At 41.4% G+C, this 25268-nt stretch overlaps 1 protein-coding gene across 1 annotated transcript in view; it reads right to left on the bottom strand.

Moving 5' to 3' along the window:
* Nucleotides 1-25268, bottom strand: part of ESYT3 (extended synaptotagmin 3) — a 57373-nt gene that overhangs the window by 24242 nt on the left and 7863 nt on the right. The window contains exons 2-7 of the mRNA XM_065413568.1: nt 21132-21173; nt 19234-19368; nt 18276-18352; nt 7600-7666; nt 6389-6478; nt 3031-3086 (exon numbers count right to left, since the gene is read on the bottom strand). Coding sequence (XP_065269640.1) covers nt 3031-3086; nt 6389-6478; nt 7600-7666; nt 18276-18352; nt 19234-19368; nt 21132-21173 — 467 coding nt within the window. The remainder of the gene's footprint in view (nt 1-3030; nt 3087-6388; nt 6479-7599; nt 7667-18275; nt 18353-19233; nt 19369-21131; nt 21174-25268) is intronic.

A 25268-nucleotide genomic window follows, 5' to 3' on the forward strand; every position in this document is an offset into this window, starting at 1 on the left:
CATGAGGCCATGGGTGACTTTAGTTAGAGCCTCCTTGTATAGAATTTGATCCCCAGCTTATCCTTATGTTGAAAGTTGTTGGATTGACAGCCCTGGAGACTGAAGCCCTCCATGTATTCCCAGAATAAGCACTGCATGTACAGTAATATGAGCTTCTCCCACCTTTCCCCACCAGCTTGCCTTAATCTATACCCTCTTGGAATAGCCACCTTTAGGAAATTCAGCTTCCATTCACCCCTTAGCTTCTCTACTAAGACTGCCAAGAAAGAGAATCAGTTGCAAGGTTGTTTTTTGTGATGCAGACAAATTATTGGAGCCTTGACTCCAATACTGCCCTTTTGTAAGCCAGATTTATTGAAGAAAAAAAGTAAACATTATTGTAAATAGGAAGCTGAAGCCAGACAAGTTAAAAAAAAAAAAAAAAAAAAAAAAAAAGTGGATGATTAACCAATGGAACAATCTACAATATCTCCTCCAAGCACTCTGGTCTTTATACATTATAAAGAATTAAAACAAAAAGGCACAAACTCCTTTCCCCCCCCCCCCCCACTCCCCTCTATGTCACCTTTTAAAAATAAATGGTTTCAGGGAGATCATGTGATCTTTGTTGAGCACAAAGATCCTTTGCATCCCACCAAGTCACAGGAGCCGCAGACTCAAGGAGCAGCAATTGTTCATTTCATTTCATGTGCAAGTCTCTAGGAATAAATGACTTTGCTGTAATCAATCATCAGAGCTGAATTTGCTGGGTTTCGTTATACATTAAGAACCGATGTCTGGAAACAGAAGCCAGAAAAATTCAAATGGGAAATAAGGCCCACATTTTTAACAGTGAGGGTGATAACCCATTGGAACAAAACTATCCAGGGAAATGGTGGCGTCTCTATGTTGTGAGGTCTTCACATCACGACTGGATGCCTTTCTGGAAGATATGCTTTAGCCACAGTCATTGGGTTCAGTATAGGGGTCACAGGGTGAAGTTTAATAGCCTGTGATATACAGGTTAGACTGGAATGATCTGGCCTTAAACCCTATGGAATCTATGAAATGCAGTAAAATCAATGCTTTTTTGCCTTTTTTTTTTTTTTTTTTTTTTAAATCTTTCAGTTCTAGCCTCATACTTGGCCCTCTATTGCTGTATTTGCAGAACAGGCATTTGACCTACCTCCACATAGCCAGAAGTGTGTAGGAAACATACATTTTAGTGCTCTCCACTTACTAATGGTGAATGAAGTGCTTTCAATGAACAGCTATTTGGCATGAGCAAGTCTGTACCTTCAGGGCAGGATACCATTAAGGGAGAAAAGACTAACAAACAAACAGAACAAAACACACCACCGTCACTCCCTCCCCACCTCATCTCATTGCTAAGTAAAGTGCTAGCAAAACCAGGAATATGCTGGATAAGGCTGTTCCATGATCTGGTCACGGTGCACAGTTTGACCAGAACAGAAGGCTGAAATCCCATGCCCTGCCCAGTACAAATGCAGAGCTCACAGACGGTCTGATGACAGGACAGGGATTTCCTGCCCAAACCCCCCATCAACAGAAAGGTTATGAAATCATGTGAATTTTGGCATGGACCTGAATCCAACTACGTGTAGCTTTTAACAAGTAAATGACTAGGCAGGATTTCATATTTCTTTACTCTTCCCCATAAATCAGAGTCATTTAAAGGAAGAGTTCTGGTTCAACCAGTCTTTCAGCGTGTTTCACATCCAGGCGTGTTTGTTCATAAGGCTTTCATGATCAGCAGAGTTTTTTCTATATTTAAGCCACTATAAGGGAAGTAGGAAGGAGTGAAGCAGTCAGGCTCCAGCATTTTGCAGCGAGCCAAATGAATTGTTGCTTGTAAGTGTGCAGCATGTGCAGCCCTTTCCTGCAAGGTTTTAAGATAATTTGCATCGGAAAGGAAAAAGAGATTCGTATCCAAGTTTAAAAGGACATCTCCTCCCAGGGCAAACTCCAGGGCATACAGCTGCTCTGGCCTCAAAGGGAGCGCTCTGCCACCATACATCGAAAGGCTTGGATACCTTTACTCATGTTGAGTAGCAGCACAGTCCCATTTGATTCAGTGGAGTAAGCAGCTACTCAACATGCACAAGAGTGTCTGCATGTGGTCCTAAGTCCTTTTCAACAGGAGGAGGAGGAGATAGAAAAGCAGCCCCTAAAAATCATTTTTAGTTTAAAAATAATGACTTGCGAGTAACCAATTGGTAGGTTACTTTTCCTTTCCATGCGACTTGAACAGTTTTCTGCTTAAGCTGACAAAACTCTGAAGCAGGAAATGCGTCTTTGTTCCTGATGAACAGCTTGAAAATCCAGAGTAGTGGAGCCAAATAGAGAGATATGCACATTCACTGTGAAACTTAAATATAAACAATCAACCCAATACCGCCTGCATTTGGGAAGGGCTGGGGCAACTTTGTTGTGTTTCTTTTGGGAATCTGAGGAGTCGATAACCCTGTTGTGGGAAAAGCAGGGGAATTTCTGCCATTTGGGATTTTGTTGTTGATTTAAAAATAGATTCCATGTTTAATAAAACTACAATAGAGTACACAAAGCCCAGGATAGGTGCCTTATATTTGTGCACCTCAAAATAACTACAGTGTGCAAATCCCTTAACTCTGGATATCTGTCATTATAAACTATCAATGCAAAATAATATTTGCAGGTGTGGAAAGGAAGGCCAACTTTGTAATTGTAGCCCTTGTTATGGCCTCAGTGTCTTTTGTGACTTTTCACAGGAGATTTGGCTAGCCATAATATTTCCTTCATGAGCCTCAAACGTGATGAAATGGTAAAAAAGCAATAGAGCTTTGAGTTCAGATTTTGCAGATTGTTTGGCTACTATTGTTATGGACAACAGTATAAAGCCCTAAGATACATAGTTCTTGAAAATCCTTTGGCTCAGTTTCTAGAGAAAGGGGTTCATTTCTATACGATTCCCCCTCCCATCCCGCCTCTTAATAAATAAATAAATAAATAAATAAATAAATAAATAAAAGAAGAAGAGAAGTGAACGCTCACCTAATTCCTGGGGCATCTAGGAGGTTGGTCAGGCCTGCCCAGTTGACTTCCAAGTACTACAGTAAGCAGGAAAAGAAAAAACTCAAACAACCGTATTAATGAATTTGCAACAAGTGATTAATGAGCCTAAAAAACATAAGACATATCCAGCTAAAGAAAACAAACTGGATTATGTTTACACCTAAAAACCAGTGGCTGAGAATGAGACATTTCCTCCTTTATTTGAACTGCCAAGACCTGGCGTCAGGGTTTCTTTGGGCCTTATCCTCCAAAGACTTAGGAACATAGGAATTGCCATCTTGTATCGGAGCAGCAGACTGGTCAGTCCAGTGTTCCATCTGAGAGCAGCCATTACCAAATGCTTCACACAAAGATGTAAGCAATCCTGTAGTGGAAAACTGTGAGGTAATCCACCCATTGGGGAAGTGCCTTCCTAATTACCTCATGCACTGAAGCACAAGGGTGTATAGTCCATCCAAACGTGTGTGGTGTTTACATTTCTAATCACACATGGAAGAGTTTGCTACAGAGCCATGTGATACATTAATTGATCACCTGCTGACTTCCCATAGGACATGTTCCAACAATCCAAATACCCCAGCAACTTCAGAGAGCCATCATTTAAAAAAAAAAAAAAAAAAAAAAGTCACAGCTTTAAAATCCACTACTTCATGGCTCTGCCGAGTCAGAAATGTAGATAGCTAGAAAGAGCTGTTTTAGTGGGACCAGATCCAACTAAGGCAATGGGCTTTACATGCAGAGGGATTTAAAGAGGACGGCCCTAACAACAGGCAAGCTAACTGAGTGACCCTGGAAATATGGCCCAATGTTTTTAAAGATGCTCAGAAATTATTTTAGCAGTGCCTTAAATATATATGCGGAAGCTACAGAACACGCAATTGGGCAGTGTGGTATAAATGTTTTATGCGAGTCATCCCAGATGAGCACTGATTACTTATAAGTGGTGAAGCCGTAGTGAGTCATGTGACCATCTCAAACTCATCCTGATAAAGTCACACTACTACACCCCACCATCATCACGGATTCCATCCCCACAGATTAACTAGGCATCACGACCATCAGCCGTCAGGCAGGCATCCTCAACTGGTTTGTGTCTGCTCCTATCCTGAAGGGAGCTATCATGGACTTTGCACACTTCTTTTGCTAGATGCTTACTAAGGAATCAAGTGTCTCCCCCACACACACACCCTGGAGAACACCTCAGTTTGAGGCCCTTCTCCAACTGCACCATGCCATTTAGTTCAGCTTGAACAAGAGAGGTGTTCAGAAAGCACATTCGTGGGTGGCTAGAGTGACCCAGCAACATCACATATGAGCTGAAGTGCTAAAGGGAACCCAGACAAACACTCAGTCCAGAGTAGCAAGACTCAGTGCAATAACTCTCTGGAACGGCCTTAGAAAACAGGTTTTACAGTGAGTCCATGGAGTTTCACGGATCCTCATACAAGCTCAGACTAGACCAGAGCAGCTGGTTTTGTTTGAGACGTGACTAAGTTCTTCTCCCTTATATGGAATACAGCAAAAGATTTACAGGTATTTTAACTGAATGTTTGCAGTTCATCCTCAATAACTGCTGCTACCTTCTCCCCCTCTTGGATCATAAATGTGACATTTATCATGTCCCTCTGCTGTACAGCTAACTTTTCTGATAGAGTTTGGAATCTATTTGAAATGTTAAAGTCTAGCACTGCCTACATGTCATGCAGTCCAACTTACCTTCCACTGCCTTGTTCTCACACACACCCCTCCTCTACCACCTTCCTTTGCACCTTTCCTTTGTTTGAAACAAAACCCCCAGAGCCAGAACACTCCATTTCTAACTTTTAAGTTTGCATTTTACTAGTCTATGGAGGTTTCCTCTATTAAGCCTCTACTCCAAGGGCAAGATCAATCCCCAGCTCATGTAAACTGTGTAGCTCCACTAACTTCAGTTTACACCAGCTGAGGATCTTGCCCTGAAAACTAAGTTCTTTGAGGCAATGACCTCATGTATGCACTAATCCAGATGATTAATGCAAGGATCTTCAGTAATACAGGGCTTTTCAGCAGAAGAGTGGATTTCATTTTTGCTTCACGCTACTGCTCAATGGGATTTCCCTCCCGCCTATGCACCACTTATGCCTCTCATTGGATTTTGTTTTGCCTTCAGTCTTGCCATTGGCAATACGTCCAATACCATTTTTGTCTTACTGAACTGTTGCCAAAGTTACTCAGCACCCAGGACCAGCAGCCGCCATCTCATGCAAGTAGTAGATTGCTGGGGCTAATCATTTCTTAGTTATGTACCATATTAGTTGTATTGCCTGAAATATTTTAATATTGGTAAAATATACTGGTGTCTTAGTATACCCTCTCCAGCAACATGGCCAACCTATACAGTCACTTATGGATTTAGCATAGTATCCGCTTTAGTTTGTGACTACAACAGAGGCACACAGTAGCAAAAATTTCTTCAAATCCACTCCCCAGATGCCAATAATCAGCTCCACATCTAGCCGCCTCCCCACAGCTATGTTCTTCTTAGCCTATACCAGAGACCACTGGATAATCCCATGGTATGTACCATGAATCCTTATAATCCAAAAATACATAATGATCAAATTTCTGCTGTTGCAACCATTCAGCACACTGAATTCAGTGGTGTTGTGTGGGGGTAGCAGGAGAATTTTGTCTAGTCTTGTACTGTGCTACAGTCACTAGGAACTTGAAGTATCTTCATTATAGCTAATGCCAACCAAAGGGCAATGCTTCATGGAAGGATTTATAAGTGTGACCCACATATTGTGTGCGTTTGGTCTCTAATTACCTTTACACTTAAGCAAAAAAAAAAAAAAAAAAAAAAATCCAGCCATGCTATAAGTGGTCACTAGGAAGAGAAAGGTGGGATTTAATTCACAGCAGGTGGCATTCACAAGGTTACACAATTAGGCCTTCAATGCAAGGCTAACACAGACTGGCACCTAAGATGGCTGCATTTATTAACTGTATTAATAATCTGTCAATAGTCCATCCATATGCCTTTTATTGCAAGACCATCTACCACAGTCACTAGGGAGTCTGTGCATTCATAGAAGCTAAAAAGATTAACTTGGCATACAACACTGTAGGAGAACAAAATGCACAAGAACATCCTTCTTTATCTAGATCTCTAAAAAGAGTAACATTCTTATTTTAAGCACATTATTGTTCAAAATTATATTTTAAGTATTACATAGTAGGCAGGGAAGTAACCAAGCTATTACAGATGGATATTTAAAAGGCAGATTGGCCCTCACTGTCATATGAGCAAAGATCAAGGGTCAATCAGGCTGCAGAATGGAATTCACTACAGACTTACCGGTTTTTGAATAAAAAACATTGTCATGGCTCCAAAGAAAGGCACATCTGTGATGAGAGGTTCCAGTATCACCCGTAATGTTCCATGTAACTGTGAAGAGAACAGAGGAGGGAAATGTTAGTTTGAAGGTAACGACCAGGATGAACCTGAACTGCTGCCTCATTTAGAGAGATGCGTGGTCAAAGCACACAAATGGGACATAGAACTCCAGAGTTCTAGGCCCTAACATCAAGACTCCATATCATAGAATACACTTCTTCTCAAAACCCATTCTCTATCGCCGGGGTCCTCCCACCCTCTCATCTGAGCAATGGATTCAGAGAGCATTTCTCTTCTCTAACTTCAGTGGTAAGCTTGGGCTGGAACAACATCTACTTAGTTTGTAACGAGTTATGTTAAGAGGCAATCCAAAGTGAAACGCTTTTCACCGGCATTTAAAAAAAACAACAAAACAAAACAACAAAAAAACAAACACACCACACACCACAAACATCAAAACATTTCTAACTCTCTTAGGTGCTTTTGAAAAATATATCCAAGTGACTTTGGACCCCAAACCCCATTTTCAGAAGTGATTGAAACTCAGGCTCCCAAGCGTTTAAGTCACTTCTGAACATGGGGCTTGGGTGCTTTTGAGAATTTTACCCCTTAAATTTTATAGAATCTTGTTTCCAAAGTTGAAATTTGGAGCCTAAATGGATTTAAATCTACCCCAGTAATACTGGGATTAACTATATGTGGGCACCACTTCCCTTTACTGGAGAGAATCAGCACTTCTCCCCTGCGTGTCTGAGATCACATACTGCTAATGGCAAAAGCAGAGATTTTTCAAACAGATCAAAGGGAGTTGCTACGCTCCTTTGAAAATCCCAGCCTCAGTGTAACTCAAGTAGCACAGGGTCTACGCTTATGGACTGAGGTTCAATCTTCTCTCTCCACAGTCACTGTGAAGTTCCAAGAGGTTTACTATCATCTCACTATTTGATAGTGTTTTTTGTCTGCAAATCTCAAAGTGCTTTCCAAAGGAGGCATTTTACACATGGGGAAACAGAGCCACAAGGCAGTGAAGCGACTTGTCCAAGATCACCCAGCAGCAGCAACAACAGAAATAAAACCCAAGTCTCCTGACCCCCAGTCTCATGCCCTAACCACAGGGCCATGCTGCCTCAATATAAAATACAGCATCAAATGAACATCTGCATTATACCCACCTGTATTCCTTTCACTCCTCCTTTAAACTTTGATACTTCCATGTGAATCTCACAGTCCCCTATATAACTGAGAGAAAGTTCTCACATTATTCCAGTGTTTGCAATACCCACACTCGAACAAAATGGAGCTGTAAAGAATATAAGGGAAATGAGCATATCAACCCTAACATGATATTGCAGAACTGGATGGGCGTTATGGGGGTCCAAGGGAGTAAAGAAATAGCCTGGTGCTCTCACAACCACTACTCAGACTCTGATCCTGCACCAGAAGCCATGAAAGCAGACTCCTCTGCCCATGCAGAATCCCACTGAAGTCACAATCACAGCCTGATACACTATTTCACCTCTCTTGGCTCATGTCACACCTTTCATGTCATCACAGCAGGCTGGGCCAGAGATGCCGAATACAGGGGGAGGGGGGGGGGGAAATCAACCTTAAAAATAACCCAGTGGTCTTGAGGCTGACCCATAAGACAGACAATAGGTCAATTATTGGGCAGTTACCATTGACAGCATCAGACCCAGAATAAAATTAATTTGGAGTACAACAATTTTGGAAGTTGAGAATAACCTGAAAATAAACTATTTTTAATACTGTTCACTGTAAGACTACAACTTCTTGATTTTTAAATCATGGCTGCCATAGATAGATAGATATAAAAAAATTAAACCACCACACCCCCACACACCACAAACAAACACATACACACCCCAGAGGAGTAAGTCCCTTCGGCAAATTCGCAAGATACTACAGGCTCTAGATAAAGAATATTTTTTGGATTTATACACCCACAAGACAAAAGCACACAGCCAATTTAAATCCTGATGAAATCTGAACCAAACAAAATTCCGTGCAATGTATTTATCTGGGGGAAGGAGGAAGAGAGAGAGAGAGAGAAAAACCACATTTCCAGATTAAGAAGTTTCCACTATAAAAATTGAAAGCTCGAATGTTGTAGCATTACAATTGTGTGTGTCACCTTACAAGGTATACTGAAAATTAATACTGGTTAATCTTGAGTGATAGTCACATTACCAGAAAACTAAGAATTTTATTTTTTAAAAGTGATGCATTTCTACAAATATCAATCTTTGGGCTCTATTTTGCAATCCTTACTCAGGCAGAGCTCCCACTGACTTCACAAGGAGTTGTCTGACTAAAGAGCCCAGAGGAAGGCCGGAAGCGGGCCCCTCAGTTTGCAATAAACAAACTAGGAATTTAAAGGCAGCTGTCACTAGTATGTGATGCAGATGACACTGCTTTGGTTTATAAAAATCCCTTGTCTTTCTGCAGAATCAGAAACTCTTCCAAACAGTCATTAATGCCTTTTAGTTCTAGCAACCACTTAGCTACAGAACTATGTTTAATGTTCTCACAAAATATTCTTTCCTGACAGAGATTTGTCTGACAAAAGTTCTAGGGTGAAATATTCAGCGCAATCTGTACCATCAGATTTTTATCATCGTTTAGGCTGTTCTAAATCAATATTATGTAGGAACTGCCACACCAAGTCAGAACAGAGGTCCACCTCACCCACGGCCCTGTCTCGGACAACGGCCAGTACCATATGCTTCAGAGGACAGTGCAACAAACTCCACTATAGAGCGTTATGGCATGTCTTGCCCAAATAGGGAGTTTCTTTCCAATCTCCCTCAAAGGTTGGTTAATGCGCTGAAGCAGGAGGAATGATAGCCCTCCAAAAAACCCTATTTTTAATCTTATCCATTTGAATGTCTAATTCTGTCTCAAATCTTGGTCTAATAGCTTGGGGGGTAATGAGGGCTATGGGTTAATTATGTGTTGTTAAAAGAACAATTCTCTGCCTATTGAATAGGACAGCACAAGGATAAATTGCCTTTGTTGGGATACTACTGTTATTCACAGGCTATGAATAATGGTAGCATCACACTGGGAAACTAAAAGGGATGCATGACAGACTGGCAATATCCTGAACATACCTTATGGAATTAAGGTAATTCAATGAAGTGTAAATTAAACCTTACTGAGTTAGGGTTTAATACCTTCAGGGTACATTGTGTATGTATTAAAAATGGAATTGTGTATGTTGTGTTGTGGCATTGTATGCATCTTCTTTAGTAGGGAGGATGGATGCTAATGAACTTCCTCCTTATCAATCTTTAAAGCCATCACCCTTAGAGATTCACATATATTACTTCAAACTGGATTCTCCAAAGACCAACAGACAAAGAAAAGACTTTTGGTTAAATAGCCTACGTTTCTTAGGGAAGGATTGGAAGGACTAGGCTTACTGAGGCTTCATAAGAGTGTGTGCTTCTTCTGAGCTGAAGCTCGATGAACTTGTAACTGCAAAGAAACCCCTCTGGTGGGGAGATGCGTGGTAACCTTATTAGCACATGTGTAGGTTCTTTTATTGTTTTAATAAGTCTTCTCTGTAATGCTTTTTACCTTGAGAATAAAAAGTAGGCTTGCTTAGAAAGAATGGTGTGGAAACTTATAGCTGTAACAATCACTCCATTATCAGTCCCTGAAGTGAAACAAGAAGGTAGATTCTCTGTAACCTGAAGTCTTTAAATCATGGTTTGAGGATTTCAGTAACTCAGCCTGATGTTAGGGGGTCTATTACAGGAGTGGGTGGGGAAGGTTCTGTGGCTTGCAGGGTGCAGGTGGTCAGACTAGATGATCATAATGGTCCTTTCTGGCCTTCAAGTCTATGAGCAAGGTTTGTTTAGGCAGACTGCCTTTGCTGGGAAATACACAGTGAAGGCAAGGAACTGTACAGTCTGGACATATTGTGGTCAGAAGGCAATGAGATGCGTCTCCATCCAAGAGAGGCTACAGCTGGGGAGCTGGAACCCTAAGACTGGGTACCCTTGTTGAACCACTAAGGGGAAATATAGAAGCAGCTGCCCTGAACTGGAAAAGGCTAGTTTTAAGATATTCTATCGGTGGGCTTTTCACTTCAGGAGATGAAGAATTAAACACCATTGGGTGTTCAGGTGAAAGCACATCCTCCTTAGTAGAGTTTGTCAAAAAATTGTGAATTACCAAATCTTTTGCAAAGAAGTCTTTTCACCTAGTCTAGGAGCTGGTTTAGTCTTTCAAAAGTCTACATTTCACCATAAAAATGTCAATACATTTTTCATGAAAATCTGCATTTTTCTATCTGCTCTATTCCCTACAATCCATCAATTGCACTACTTAGAAATGAAGCAGCAGCCCATGCCAGCTCTAAAGAGGATTCGTTTATTGTACCTAAACTTCACCTCTTACTATTCGTTCGTCACTCACTGGAACTACAGTTTGGCAGTGTCGCTCTATAGTTTACATGGTGTATTTCCTGTCTGCATGCACGTGCAGCTCTTCCTGTGTTTTGGAGGAGTTAAGTCTATGTCATATCCTGCTTGGTGTCAAAACTGGTTTGTTCAGTTAGTAACAGATTACGTATTTATAATTATTATAATAATAATAATAATAATTAATGGAGATATCCCATCTCCTAGAACTGGAAGGGACCTTGAAAGGTCATTGAGTCCAGCCCCCTGCCTTCACTAGCAGGACCAAGTACTGATTTTGCCCCAGATCCCCAAGTGGCCCCCTCAAGGATTGAACTCTCAACCCTGGGTTTAGCAGGCCAATGCTCAAACCACTGAGCTATCCCTCCCCCCCTATGGTTTTAGGCTTTAGGCATTAGCTGAACAGCCATGTGCTCTTACTGCTGTGATCCCCATCCTACCTCTCCCAAGCCTTGTCTACTCTTTTGCTTGACCTGTCATGTGTGAGAAGCAAGATTGGAAGCTTCAGAGTAGCAGTTTATCCATACTGTGCTGCAAAAATAAATAAAATGCTTTCTCGATTTCCTTTTAAATTCTTGCGTGAACATTGTCGATTGATGGGTACTGTGGGGGAGGGGGGAAACAAACAAACAAACAAACAAAAAAACCACCACTCCTCTCTTCCAGAAATCAGATAGGTGTATGATAAATACAACACGTGCAGTGAACCTACAACCCAGTGGCTGCAGAAGACTGAATCACAAGCAGGTTTGTGAACAAGAGAACCCATAGAATAATTTCCCTTCTGATTACATCACAGAAGGGTTTAATGCAACCAAGGACTCTACACATCCTTTGCTAGAGGATTACAAGGTCTTCAACATTCTTTCCATGTAAATATCCTTCCTCTCAGAGAAGGACTTTGCACTTCTATAAACACCTGTCATCTGAGAATTGTAAGTGCTTTACAAACACTATTTAAATCTTTCAATTTTGAATGGCAGGTGGGTGAGCTTGTATTCATATATTTGATACCGGAGAAACTGGTGGAGAGGCAGGGCTATTTGACCAAAAACTCATGAGGAGTCTGAAATGGGAGCCAGTCTGGCTCCCACTACCATGCTCTAACCCAGGGGTTCTCAACCTTTTTCTCTTTCCGAGCCCCTCCTTCCCCTCCCTCCTGCCCCCAACATGCTATAAAAATTCCACAGCCAAACTATTTTTCTGCATATAAAAGCCAGGGCTAGCATTAGAGGGTAGCAAGCAGGGCAATTGCCCAGGCCCCATGAAGATAAGTTGCTCAGGCTTCAGCACTGGGTGGCAGGGCATCAGGCCCTGCGCTTCAGCCCCATGCGAGGCTCCCTTGGGTGAGCATATCCTAAATGGCCTTGAGCAGAAAGTTTGTGTCTACACATCAAACACACACACATCCACGGCAGCAAGTTTCAGAGGCCAGGTCAACTGATGGAAGCCCGCACTGCGGGGCTAAAAACAGCAGTGTAGATGTTTGAGACTGGGTTCCAGCCAGCACACAGAGACCCTCCCCTCCTTGTTGGGTTTGAAAGTCTGGGCTTGATCCCAAGCCCAAACATCTACATGCTCTCTTTTACTCCACGTCAATTGACCTGGGCTCAGACCCGCTGCTGTGTAGACATACCCTTGGGCAAGCTTCTAAAAGAAGAATTTGGTTTCTTAAGTGGTGCCATGACATCATCACTCAGTATATTACTCACAGAGGGTACACACACACACACACACACTTAAAGAAGGCTTTCTATAACTCTGCTATTGAGATCAACAAAGGATCCTTGAAGAGACTGGTTGCTGTTCTGGAAGGCTGTATTCTTCTTGCAAAGAGATGATGAAGATACACATTACATTTTTCCTCTAAACTGAGCTAGGACACGTGTGAGAGGGTTTTAGAGAGGAAACAGCTATAAAATAGGCAAATAGCAAACAAACAATCCAGGAAGTTTCACTGGAAAGATATTACTATAGCGTCAAACTAGATTAGCAGAAGAGAAAGCAATCAAGTTCCATGACATTACTCCTGAAGGGAAACACCAATTTCTAATGCACTGTGTTTCTAATGGGTACAGTCAATAGTTACCGTTTTTCAGCATCTTAAAACAACTGAAGGATTATCCTGAAGCAAAGCAGCTGCAGGATGTAAAGTGGCTGCATGTGAAAAGTTCCTTTTGTTTTGAAAGATTTTATCAGTTTGGAGAATACTGATGGAACCAGTAACCTCTCTGAAATTGAAAGATGCTTTAATTTGGTCTTTTGTTTATGCCAGTTAACTGCCACTCACAGTGGACCAATAGAAGATAAAAATTTAACTCAGTGTTTTGGGAGCCAAGGCGGGTTCCCCCCCCCACCCCATTATTTGACATTGTCAGGTGCTCCCTGGAAGAAGTTTGCATCTTCTGACCACCTGCAGAAACCAGACTCCTCCCTAAATGTAGTTTGAAAGTTCTATTATTTTGCAATGAACAAATGGGATCCATACATCTGACCTTTGAACTGGATAAATGATGGAAAATACAAAAACACTCTGTATGTAACTCAAAGAGCCGAGAGCAAGCAGGTTTTTTTAACCTGTTTCTTCTTCATTGCTTGAGCTGTTCTAAGATTGACCACAGCTTAAAGTATTTTAAGACTTGCTTTGACATTTTAATCTGAACATTTAGGAAGTGTGGGTTGATGGGAAGAGCAGGGTATTAGGAAAGAGGACCTTTGGGTTCCATTCCTGACTCTGCCAAAGATTTCATGCATGACCTGTAGGCAAGTCACAAGTTCTGTGCCTCAGTTTCCCCATCTGGAAAAAGGGCTGTATTTATGTCTCAAGAACATGAGCGATACTAATTCATTATTTCTTTTCAAATGCTTTGTGATACTCTGATGCTATGTAAATGCAAGCTATTATTAACAGACTTAATTTGAGCAACATTTCTCAAGCATCTGTTGTTTCCTTTGGTAATTATGAGTAATATATAGAGACCAGAAATGTAGTTACGGGTCACACTTGTAGTCTGCTGAGCACACACGAGTCACAGAGTTTTCTTTCTTAAAGGTAAACCACCACAAAGTGATGCTTATTATAAAGTTTAATAAGAGGTGGAAGCAACAGCTAAGACAAGAAGTCCTTCCTCACCCAGGCTAGGAGTCAGGATACTGCTTCCACTGCCAGTGATTGTTGAGGGACACTGGCCAAGGCAGTCTCTGTACCCTAGCTGCCCCTGTGTGTAAAATGGGGACAATAATCGTACTTCACAGGGATGCTGCGCTGCCAAAATTCATTAACTTTTACAGGATGCTTCAAGATCTTTGGATGCTACCTAGACACAAAGCATCTTACATAACCGATGACAGGGCCGGAGCAATAATTAAGAGAAAAGGAATGAGGTCACTGGATAATGGCTTCCTGCAGCTAAAGTTAACAAAATGCCAAGATAAAGGAGTCATGTTTATTTTTAAATTTGGAGTCACTCATTCTTTAACACCTACTACCTCATTAATAACCCTGCTATTAGGCCAAATGACTGATAACGGTCCAGTACTGAGACCTGAAAAGAGTTCCCAAAGCCTTGTCCCAAGTCTGCATGGGCATAAGGGTCCAAACACTTACCCTTTCAAGGGCCTGGGTTTGAAGTCTAGAGCAAATAGATGGACAGCAAAATGTATCATTTCTGATCAGTCATTTGTGGATGGACTCTGAACCCAGAACTAGAGGGGGAGGGATATCAGACTACCATAGCATTACCTACAGACTGATAACCATTCAAAAACTAAACATGCTACCCTTTTATTAGTAACCTCTTCGGACTGCCGAAGTCTTAATTTTATTTCACCTTCTATTATAAATGTGATAGAATTGTTTAAAATAAACGTTGTCATATATGTACCGAGTGTCATTGACCAAAAGGAAACGACGTGAGAGGAAAGTAATTTAACTGGAGAAAAGCAGCCATAGGGAACTACCACTAACGAGCAATGGCCAGCTGAACAAATATAAATTCAATTCTGAATATTAAGCACATGAGCTTTACGTATGTACCAATCTGAAGGGCACTTCCTCTGCTAGGGACACAGTATCATGTGCACGGACATCTTACCTCCACAACTACAAGGAGTGCTAGAGTTAAGGCCAAGTTCCATCTCCCTCTCAGTCTCTATTTCTATTTGGAATAGAATTCCTTTGAGGAAGAATTCTCCCCACACACCATCTCGAGTTTGAAGGAAGTTTGAGTGATACTGGTTCAGTTGCTTGAGATACGTGAACAGGAAAAACCAGACACCAACACACTTCACCATGACATGCACATATGTTCTGACTAGAACTCTCTCTCTCTCTCTTTTGGAGTCATGCAGTCAAGACTGAAGCTAGAACCTTCCAACATTTGGATTATTTTCTAGTTCTGAGAGGGGGCCAGGGTCTGCAAGCAGAGGAACTGGTGCAGTTTCACTGAATAAGGGGTTCCCAGCTATGAAAAGGCCAGCCAGAGCAGACTCTACTCCACTACATGTTGAAATGGTGTTCTATGGCAGTCTCTCCATGGCACTAGCTTGGGTACAGGGAGGGATATGGCCAGGGATCTGTCACTACCTGGACCAACTGATTAACACCTCCTCACCCAGAGATGGGAAGCTCAGGGGTTACGGATGCTACTATAGTTCAGAGGAGAGGCATATGTGAGAGGGCAGAAGCTATCACTGAAGGACAGAGACAGCTCTGACCACTTTCTCCAAGCAAATAGAATTTGTCGGCTTATAAGCACAGTTGATGGCTAAATCCTAAATCTCAAACAGACCCAATAGTTGCATATTTTGCCAATAAATATACATGTGGCTCCTGCTTATTTTCCACCAGGGTCTGTTCCCAAGTCTGACATCAGTTAAAAGGTAGGTACTCCTTGATTAACTAGGCCCTTAGCACACAACTCCATCTTAGAGTGCCTATGCTGAATCTTGAATAGACACTGAACCAAATTTCCTGTCTGACCAACAGTCACTAGCTTCTTATGAACACAGACGAGAAATCCCACACACAACCATGCTAAGATTAAAGAAGTCATGATTACACCTAATCAATTTTGTGTTTAGAGTCAGTGGGTCAGATGCAGACTTAGTGTAATCATCTACAATTTCACACACTGGAAGATCATGGAGAAGCTAGTACAGTTCAAACAGGTCTCTCCTTTTTATTACCAGCTCTGACAGTGCAGGGGAATTAGCAAGCTAGTCTGAATTCATAGGTAACAATGGAAGCATTCATCACCAGCATTCTTTGGGGTGCATAACTGGATGGGCTGGCTTTTCTATCCACCTGAATCCACCCTTCTTCACCAGGAAGATTTTTTTCTTACTTTAACAGATGAACTCACAAATAACTTCAGTGAGACGTGAGGATGATTGCACATTCCATCCTAGCAGAGAACACCCTATTTACAATGGAAGTCTACCTCTCAGCAATATCCATTTTCTTAGCTTTCCTTCTGCATCCTGGGGAAACACAGCCAAGGGGCAAAAACCAACATAGGTTATTGTGCTGCTTCTCATCCTAAAGCAATTGTCCAACCCATCCAAAACACAGCTGTTTTGAAGAAACGAAAGCCAATATATTACTTATTTTTAGAGCAGTTGGGTGAACAGCACTGTCCAGGACACACAAGACAAGCCTGAATAGACGAGATACGCTGGGTGATCCCATGATAGCTCAGTTCACTTATGTTTTGGTCAGTATGATGGTGTAAGACCTGGTTCAGCAATGCTGAAAGGCTTCATGAAAGCAGCATGTCTTAAAGAGGGACCTGGATAAGGAGAGGGGTGGCCAGCTAGGGCACAAGAGGGAGACTGTTCCAGTATAAAGGTGTATATCTTAAACAAAAAAAGCACAAACTGCATGAGTGGGAGGATTCAGACGGAGCAGGGAAAGGAGGCCGAAGAGCCGCAGGAGAAGGAGGAGTGATGTAAGCAGCAGAACTACCCTGCAGAGCCTTAAAGGCAGGCAGGAAACCTTGACCTTGTTGTGCAAGGCATGAGAGACAAACACATGAACACAGACTTGCTAAATGTCCTCAAAATGGTCTGACTGTAACAGAGGGAATTCTACAATTGTTACATCAGAGAGCATGTTGTAACATTGCCAGTCTTGGTAGAAGAGTAAACAGCATGGAATTGTAAAGGTTACCAAGGGAGATGCACATGTCCTGTTAGTTTTGGTGAGGTTTTCCACAGACACACAATGTAAAGGCAGATGCAGTTTGTATCTGATTGATGTGGACGGTAACATCACTACATGTTCTTTGGTGCACACTGCTGTTGTGGCATTACCATGCAGGAAAGCAGCTTTCATTAGGTGACTATCACCCTACAGAAGTTACAAAAAAGGTAGGCATTCACACGAAAACATTTTCCTGTATGATCCTACCCCTTCAACATAACTGAGGAAGGAGCTTAAGTTTGAGCTGCTAACAAAACAACAATCTCATTAAAAATAGCCACTCTAGGACTGAAGGGTAGAAAATGTCCCTGTATTTTAAAAAAAGCTCTACAGTTGATCCTCTGCTCAGTGTGCAGTTGAGGTTAAAAAAAGCAAGCAAGATGTTGCATTGCATAAGGAATGGGTGATGAAGAATAGTTACAATGCCTGCCTATAGACAAGTCAAATCAATGGAGCGGCCTCATCTGGAATGCCAATCACCACATTTCAAAGATATTGCAGAACTAGAGTGGAGGAGAATAAGGAAGATGAGAATAATCCAAGGCCTGGAAAGACTCATATGAAGAGATTGAAAAGACTGGGATTGTTTTCCTTAGAAAGGGGATGAACAGAATAATGAATGGTACAGAGATGGTGGATTAGGAACTTCAGTCCCTTCCCCTCCCCCCCCCCCCCCCCCCCAGCTCATAACACAAGAACAAGGGGACACTCCAAGGGGGGAGCGGGGGGGGGGGGGGAGAGAAAATTCAAAGCCAATCAAAGGAAATATTTTTTCTACATAACATTTGATTAAACTGTGGAACTTACAGCCAAAGGATGTCATTGAGGACAAGACTTTAAAAAGATTCAAAGAGGAATTGAATATCCAGCAATGTTATAATTAAAGATAACAAAAGTTTTGTGGCTGGGACATTAAGCTTCATGCTTCAGGGACTAAGCCAATCTCTACCTAGTATAAGTCAGGAGAAGACCTACTGTGGGTGCCAGATTATTCCACACCTGCCTATTGCAGGATTCATACCTTTCTTCTGAAGCAACATGCACTGGACAGTTACCTAGGAATATAGCAAGTGCTTTAGTGGAACAGAGCTGAGACTAGACGGATCTCAGCTCTGATCACTCGAGCACTTGCTATATTCCTAGATAACTTGCTGCTCTTCAAGCAGTTAAGAGTTTGATATGAATAATTCAATATTACCTTATTTGCAAGTCCAGGATCACTTGTCTACTATCAATTTCCTTAGTATAAGTCTTTACTCCATTGATTTTAGGGCACTGAAAGAAGAGAGACACACACATACAAGATATGGCACAGTTAACATCTTTTAAATTAGGGCCAACTGAAGACTTCTACATGCTTTATTCAACCCAGGTACATTCTTTCATGAAAAAGTTACCTGTTAATATTCTAAAATAGTGAGTGAACTGGAAACATTGGCTCAATTAAAAAAAAAAAAAAAAAAAAAGAAGAAGAAGTTTAAAAGGAAGATGTAGCACAACCTTGTAAAAGTGAAATATTTACTAAACAAGTTGGGGGTGGTTTTTTTTTGGATGCACTTTTCTTACCCTTGATTTTCTCCAAAATCTGGGGTGAGTTGCCCAGCTAGACCTAGAAGCATGGCAGCCTCAACAGTGCAGTACCCCCTGGCTCTCTCTACTCTTCTGCAAGATCAGTACATGAGTCCAAGTCCTGCTGGGCAATCTTGACTGTCTCAGACACAAGCCTGCTTCCAGATGAGCGATGCTACATTTCAAGGCTCATAAAGAAACCTCTTTAAACTTGTAATGAAGGGATAACATACAGGGATGCTGATAAGAGGTCCACTTTTATTGCCTAGCATCAGTCATATGTCATGCCTGGCTAGGGTTACCGTCACTGGGAAGGGGTTGTGTCCCTCAAATCCAGATACATTCTTCTTCCTTTTTGGTTAAATAAGGGCTTATTTAAAAGCAAAGGAAACTGAAGACAGGATGACTCCAATAGAATAGAGAGCCGATGGCAGCTGGATTAGGACTGATGCGGTTAGATTTCTAGTATTATGGAAATGAAGGAACTGTACGCTAGAATCCCAAAATTCATCTTCCTCCCCCACCCCCGGTTTGGGAGCAAAGCAGAACAGGATCTGTCTGTAACCCTTCCCAGTCGCTTCACCTACCTTCTCTCCAAAGTGGATTTTGGTAAAGGTACATGTTTTCAGGTGCACATTCTTGGCTCTGATCTTCGGTTCAATTTTTTCTTTAAGTGTTTTTTCCATGACTGTCCCAAAGTACGGCCAGGCCTGCACAAGGACCTACAGAAAGCACAAAAATACAGCGAGGATTCTTTGTACAAGATGCATCTAGTTAAAGAAAAATGTAACTCCATGCTGTACAGCACATATGGCTATTAGCCACTCTGCTTTGTAATAAAACTTGTTTTTATTCACACCTTTGAGAGGACTTGTTCCAGTTCCTGAGATGGGTAAAAAAAAAGGAAGATTTAACACATACTGGTTGTGACAGCTATAATGGACACATGACAGTCTTGAGACTATCCTACCAACTTTGTAAGTGTTCTTTGTATCGTTATGGGCTAGGGATTGTATTCTGGCTCTATGGAGAAGTTACAGGAGTTCCCTGCAGGAACTGGGGATGATTAATGCAAATCCCTAGGCAGGTAACCAGCCTGGAGAAGCCTCACCTGAGGCGGGGGGAGGGGCACACCAGAGATGATTTTTAGCTGGTTGGAGAAGTCTGGAAAACAAAGCACTGAAAAACTGTATAATGACCAACCTGAAATGGGGGTGGGAGGAGGGATGTGACACTGACCACGTCCAAGCACTAGTGTGACACAAGGACCAATGGGGGGAGGGGGGGGTGTCAGAGCTTGCAGCACTGTATCCCCATCAAGGTCTCCCTGTGGAAGATGGGTGACATCCTGGTGATCTAAGATCTGCATATAAGCGGTTCACTGTTTTAAGATACATTTCTCTCTCTCTAGTGCTTTTGTTCTGAATATATAGTACTTTGCTTTACGAAGGGTGGCTGGTCATTGATTAACCCTGTCATTGCCCTTGAGAGAGACCAGAGCTGCAGATGCCAAGTTAAATTCCAACCTGCTGTGCATTGCATGAGGAATCACAGCCTAAATCCCTGGTCTAGAAGGAGGGCGCTGTGGGACTCTGACCCAAGAAAGATGACAGCTAGAGGCCTGAGATCTAAGTGGGGTGGCCTCAAGGAGGCCACAAAGGGGTCAGATGTGCAGTTACCTCAGGAACTGTAACACTATTAACCTAGTTATGTGTGTCCTGCCTTGAATCTGGTCATTTTCCTGACCCAGGAGCTTTGTTTCAGAGCAAAGCTTCCACACCTGATTAGGGATTGGTGGTGCCCAACATGAGACACCTTACAAGGTATTTCAGCCTCAGAAGTTTCTGGACACTGATCTTCTGAAGATCTGGCCCCTTTCAGGTGCTTCATATTGGGCACCTGAAAAACAAAACAAAACCTCCATTTCTGAAAATTTTGGCCTTGTTCTACTTCTAAGTGTTCCTATTAACTCAACAAGCAAACATGACGGTTCTCCTCCCATAAGAGCTGGCAATTCAGACTTGATGAGACAACTATAAAGGGTGACAATGTAGGGGGGGGGAGGGGGCGGGTGTGCAATAGGGGCAGGAAAGATCAGGAGATCAATTACTGGTACACAAGCATGTTAGTTCCTGGTATTTAGATTTTAAGCAGCAGCTGTAGTGCAGGGGTTAAAAGGAAGGAAGACTGGAAGTCTGAGTTTTAAAGGAGGGTTTTCTTATGTTCAATCAGCATTCTGGAGTCACGTTTGCCAGGAGAGTAGGCATAGCCCTTAAGGAGACAAGCACTCAGCTCAGACTGAATCTGCACAGATTTCATGTGCTCAAAGGTTTAAGCAAAGGCATTAAATCTCATCACTCCCTAAAATAGCAAGTTGTTATTTTTATTATAGTTGTATGTTTAAGTTTGTGCTGCGGAGTAACTCCAGAGCAGAGACAGTTCACTAAAAATATTTTCAGATACAGCTTCATTAACACCTCCTCACCTTGTTCAGCCATTCCACCCGTTCAACATCAGGGAAGTGGATCTAGTTGCAAAGAAAAATAAAGTGATTACATCGCGCATTACACATAACTATGCAGCTTTATGTAAGAGTAGCTGGGATGTGGAAACAGAGCTCAGGTTTGAAGGCATGCAGTCCATCAACACAATCTCATGTCCCATGTGTCTTTTATTATTACACTGTTACTTCTGAAGTGACATGAATTCAAAACAACAAGATGAGATTCAAAAAAGACAAGTGCAAAGTACTACACTTAAGCAAAAAACCAAATGCACAAATACAAAAAGGGGAATAACTGGCTAGGTGGTAGTACTGTTGAAAAAGATCTCAGGTTATAGGGATCACAAATGGAATACGAGTCAACAACATGGTGTAGTGGCAAAAAAGGCTAATTCTGGGGTGTGTTATCAGGAGTTTCGGATGTAAAACATGGGAGAGAAATGTCATGCTCTACTTGGTACTGGTGATGCCTCAGCAGGAGTATTGTGTCCAGTTCTGGACACACTGGAGTCAAGAGGAGAGCTACAAAAGTGACATGAGGCAAGGTCCAAAAAACAAACAAACAAAAAAACAAAACACCACACAAACAAAAACAGCAGGATGGATTAAAAAAAAAAAAAAAAAAAAAAAAAAAAAAAACAAACAAACAAACACAAAAACAAACAAAACCCCATGATTTTTGGAAAATAAAAAAATTCAAATTTTTTAAAAAAAAGTGATATTTTTTTAAATAAACCTGTTGAAAATTAAATCTGAATTGAATATATAATGTTAAGAGAAGCTTATGTATCAAAACATACTTAAGATTTTATTTAATAAAACATTTTATATGCTGTTGTGTGTTTAGAATAGTAAATGAAATTTAATTAATGAAGGTTAATACAAATCATGAGCAAAACATTATCTAATAAATAAGCAATATATCATTCACCATTTTCTAACATACTAAAATGTACAATATAATTCTGAAAATATTAAGCTACATTATATATATAGTTATAGTTTATAGTTATAGTTAACCCTCCTACGTAGCAAAAAAAAAAAAAAAGTACCATATCTAGTGTAAAAAGCTCTATTTAGTTGTAAATCAACATATTTTAATGGTTATATCAACCAATGAGAATGCACCCTTCTTGAGAAAACAAGTACAAATGGAAAAGTTGATTAAAATCGATTATGTAAATCAAGGCTTTTCACTTGATTTAAATGATTGACTTAAATCAATCCACCCTGAAAAAGACTGGGTATGGTTAGTCTTGAGAAAAGGAGACTGAGGGTGAACCTTAAAGTCTTCAAACATGTTAGGGTCTTTTAGAAAGGGGACAATGATCAACGTTCATATTCACTGAAGGTAGGACAAGAAGTAATGGGCTTAATCTGCAGCAAGGAAGATTTAGGTTAGATATTAGGAAAAAACTTTCTAACCATCCTTCTAGTTAAGCTGTGGAATAGGCTTCCAAGGAAGGTTGTGGAATCCCCTTCACTGGAGGTTTTTAAAAACAGGTTTGACAAAACCTGTCAAGGATGGCCTAGAATAGATTTACTTGGGGTATGTCTACACTACGGGATTAATCCGAATTTATATAATTCGAATTTAGGAAACCGATTTTATAAATTCGAATGTATTCGGCCACACTAGGCACCATTAATTCGGTGGTGTGCGTCCAAGCTACCGTAGTAGCATCGATTTCCAGAGCGTTGCATTGTGGGTAGCCAATAACATCGAATTGCGGCCACACTAACCTTAATTCGGATTAACAATACCGATTTTGACGCTACTCCTCTCGTCGAGGAGGAGTACAGAAATCGAATTAAAGGGCTCTTTAATTCGAATTAAATGGCTTCGTTGTGTGGACGGGTCAAGCGTTAATTCGAATTAAAGCAGCTAAATCCGAATTAAAGTCGTAGTGTAGACCAGGCCTTGGTTCTGCCTCGGTGCAGGGGGCTGGGACTTGACCTCTCAAGGTCCTTTCCAGCCCTACATTTCTAGGATTCTTTATTCATACCACATTGCCTCTGGATCCATTTACATGATTAATGTGAAAACTACATACCACCAACAATAAAGCAGCATTAGCAAAGCGTTCCCTTTCCCCTCTTCATTACGCAATGGGAAACTGAGGAACTAAACCAGTTGTGATCAGAACAGGGCCACAGTATATTTGGGGGCGGGGGGAGGGAAATCAGTTTCAGACATTTACTTTGTGGGTTGTGACTAGATCAGCCCATTGCCATGGTGGGAACAACAAACACTATCTGAAAAATTGCAAGTTGTGACACATGGCCAGAAAGGGTTAAGCATCCTGCAGGATAAATAACCCAAATCCAACCTCTAGGGACATATTTTAGATTACATATGTAAAACACACAAAAACAAACATTTTGTTAGAGCTTAACAATGTAACCAAAGGGTTCCTGTCTATGCTGAATTCTGTTAATTCGGGGGATCAAAAGGAGATCTTAACATTTAAATGAACTGTAAAAATAGTGCTATCACTGTATTAATCTCTTTGAAATGTACAGCAAATCACCTGTGAATGGTGGAAAACAGGCAACTGCCTTATGTTACTCCCTGGAGCTAATTACTGGTGATGCTTAGGAAATAGGTCTACTTCTACTTCAAAGTCTCCATGATTGCCTATTAAGAACAGGAGTACTTGTGGCACCTTAGAGACTAACAAATTTATTAGAGCATAAGCTTTCGTGGGCTACAACCCACTTCTTCGGATGCATATAGAGTTGTAGCCCACGAAAGCTTATGCTCTAATAAATTTGTTAGTCTCTAAGGTGCCACAAGTACTCCTGTTCTTTTTGCGGATACAGACTAACACGGCTGCTACTCTGAAACCTGTCATGATTGCCTATTGTTCACCTAAGGACTCAGATGTCAAGAGAAGGCCTGGAACTGTATAAAGGTGTCTTGGGTCTTGATCCTTTTTATCTCAGATCTGCTTGATGCAGGGGAAGCTTGAGTCATAAGACAGATCTCCAATCCCATCAGGATCACCCTGAATATGGACATTGGACTATAACCTCTGGACTAATTCTGAAAGAACTCTTTGCAACTACAAAGCTCACCATCTCTACTACAAATCTGATCTCAGAACTGTACTCATGTCTGTATACTGATTTTTTAACCAACATTTTTCTTTTTAAATAAATTTTAGTTTAGTTAATAAGAATTGGCTGTAAGCGTGTATCTGGGTAAGATCCGAAATATTCATTAACCTGGGAGGTAATGTGTCTGATCCTTTGGGATTGGTAGAACTTTCTTCTATGATAAGAAGATTTTCAGTAATCTTCATATTTGACTTGGGCGTCTGGGTGGAGGCCTAAGGCTGGGTTGCTTTAAGTGAACTGTATTTTGGCTCCTGGGTAATCAGGGAGGTATTATAGACGCTGTTTGAGGCTAGCTTGGTGGATCTAAGTACTGGAATGACCACCAGCTTTGGGGATTGTCTGCCCCTTCTTTGCAGTTTGCCCTAATTAAGTAACCTTGGTGTGGCTCCCCTGGTCACACAAGTATAACATATTTTTATACTCTTCAATATCCATACTTCAGAGCTTTAAAGATGCTACCTGACTAACTCAGGCAGTAAAGAACAATGAGAAGTCTATTGAGTAGCCTGGATTTATGCTAAAAACCCTATTTCAGCATTTTCTCTCATAACCTTCTTCAGAAGTCAGCATTTAGAACAGTCAAGTTTAATGGAAATTCACCAAGAATAAGCAATGTTAGAAGGTTATGGGCTAACAGGAAACCCTTAGTTAAAAATCTCCTTTTAAACAAAGCCTTGTATCGGGGTCAGGTGTCCCGCTCTCAGGCCCACATCTTATACCACCTCTTATACCACGAGAGCTCAACGGGTAGTGATCAATGGCTCCATGTCTAGTTGGCAGCCAGTTTCAAGCTGAGTGCCCCAAGGGTCCGTCCTGGGGCCGGTTTTCTTTAATATCTTTATTAATGATCTGGAGGATGGTGTGGACTGCACTCTCAGCAAGTTTGCCGATGACACTAAACTAGGAGGCGTGGTAGATACACTAGAGGGTAGGGATCGGATACAGAGGGACCTAGACAAATTAGAGGATTGGGCCAAAAGAAACCTGATGAAGTTCAAC

Source organism: Emys orbicularis, chromosome 11 (genome assembly GCF_028017835.1).
Source record: "Emys orbicularis isolate rEmyOrb1 chromosome 11, rEmyOrb1.hap1, whole genome shotgun sequence".
Taxonomy (NCBI): Eukaryota; Metazoa; Chordata; order Testudines; family Emydidae; genus Emys; species Emys orbicularis.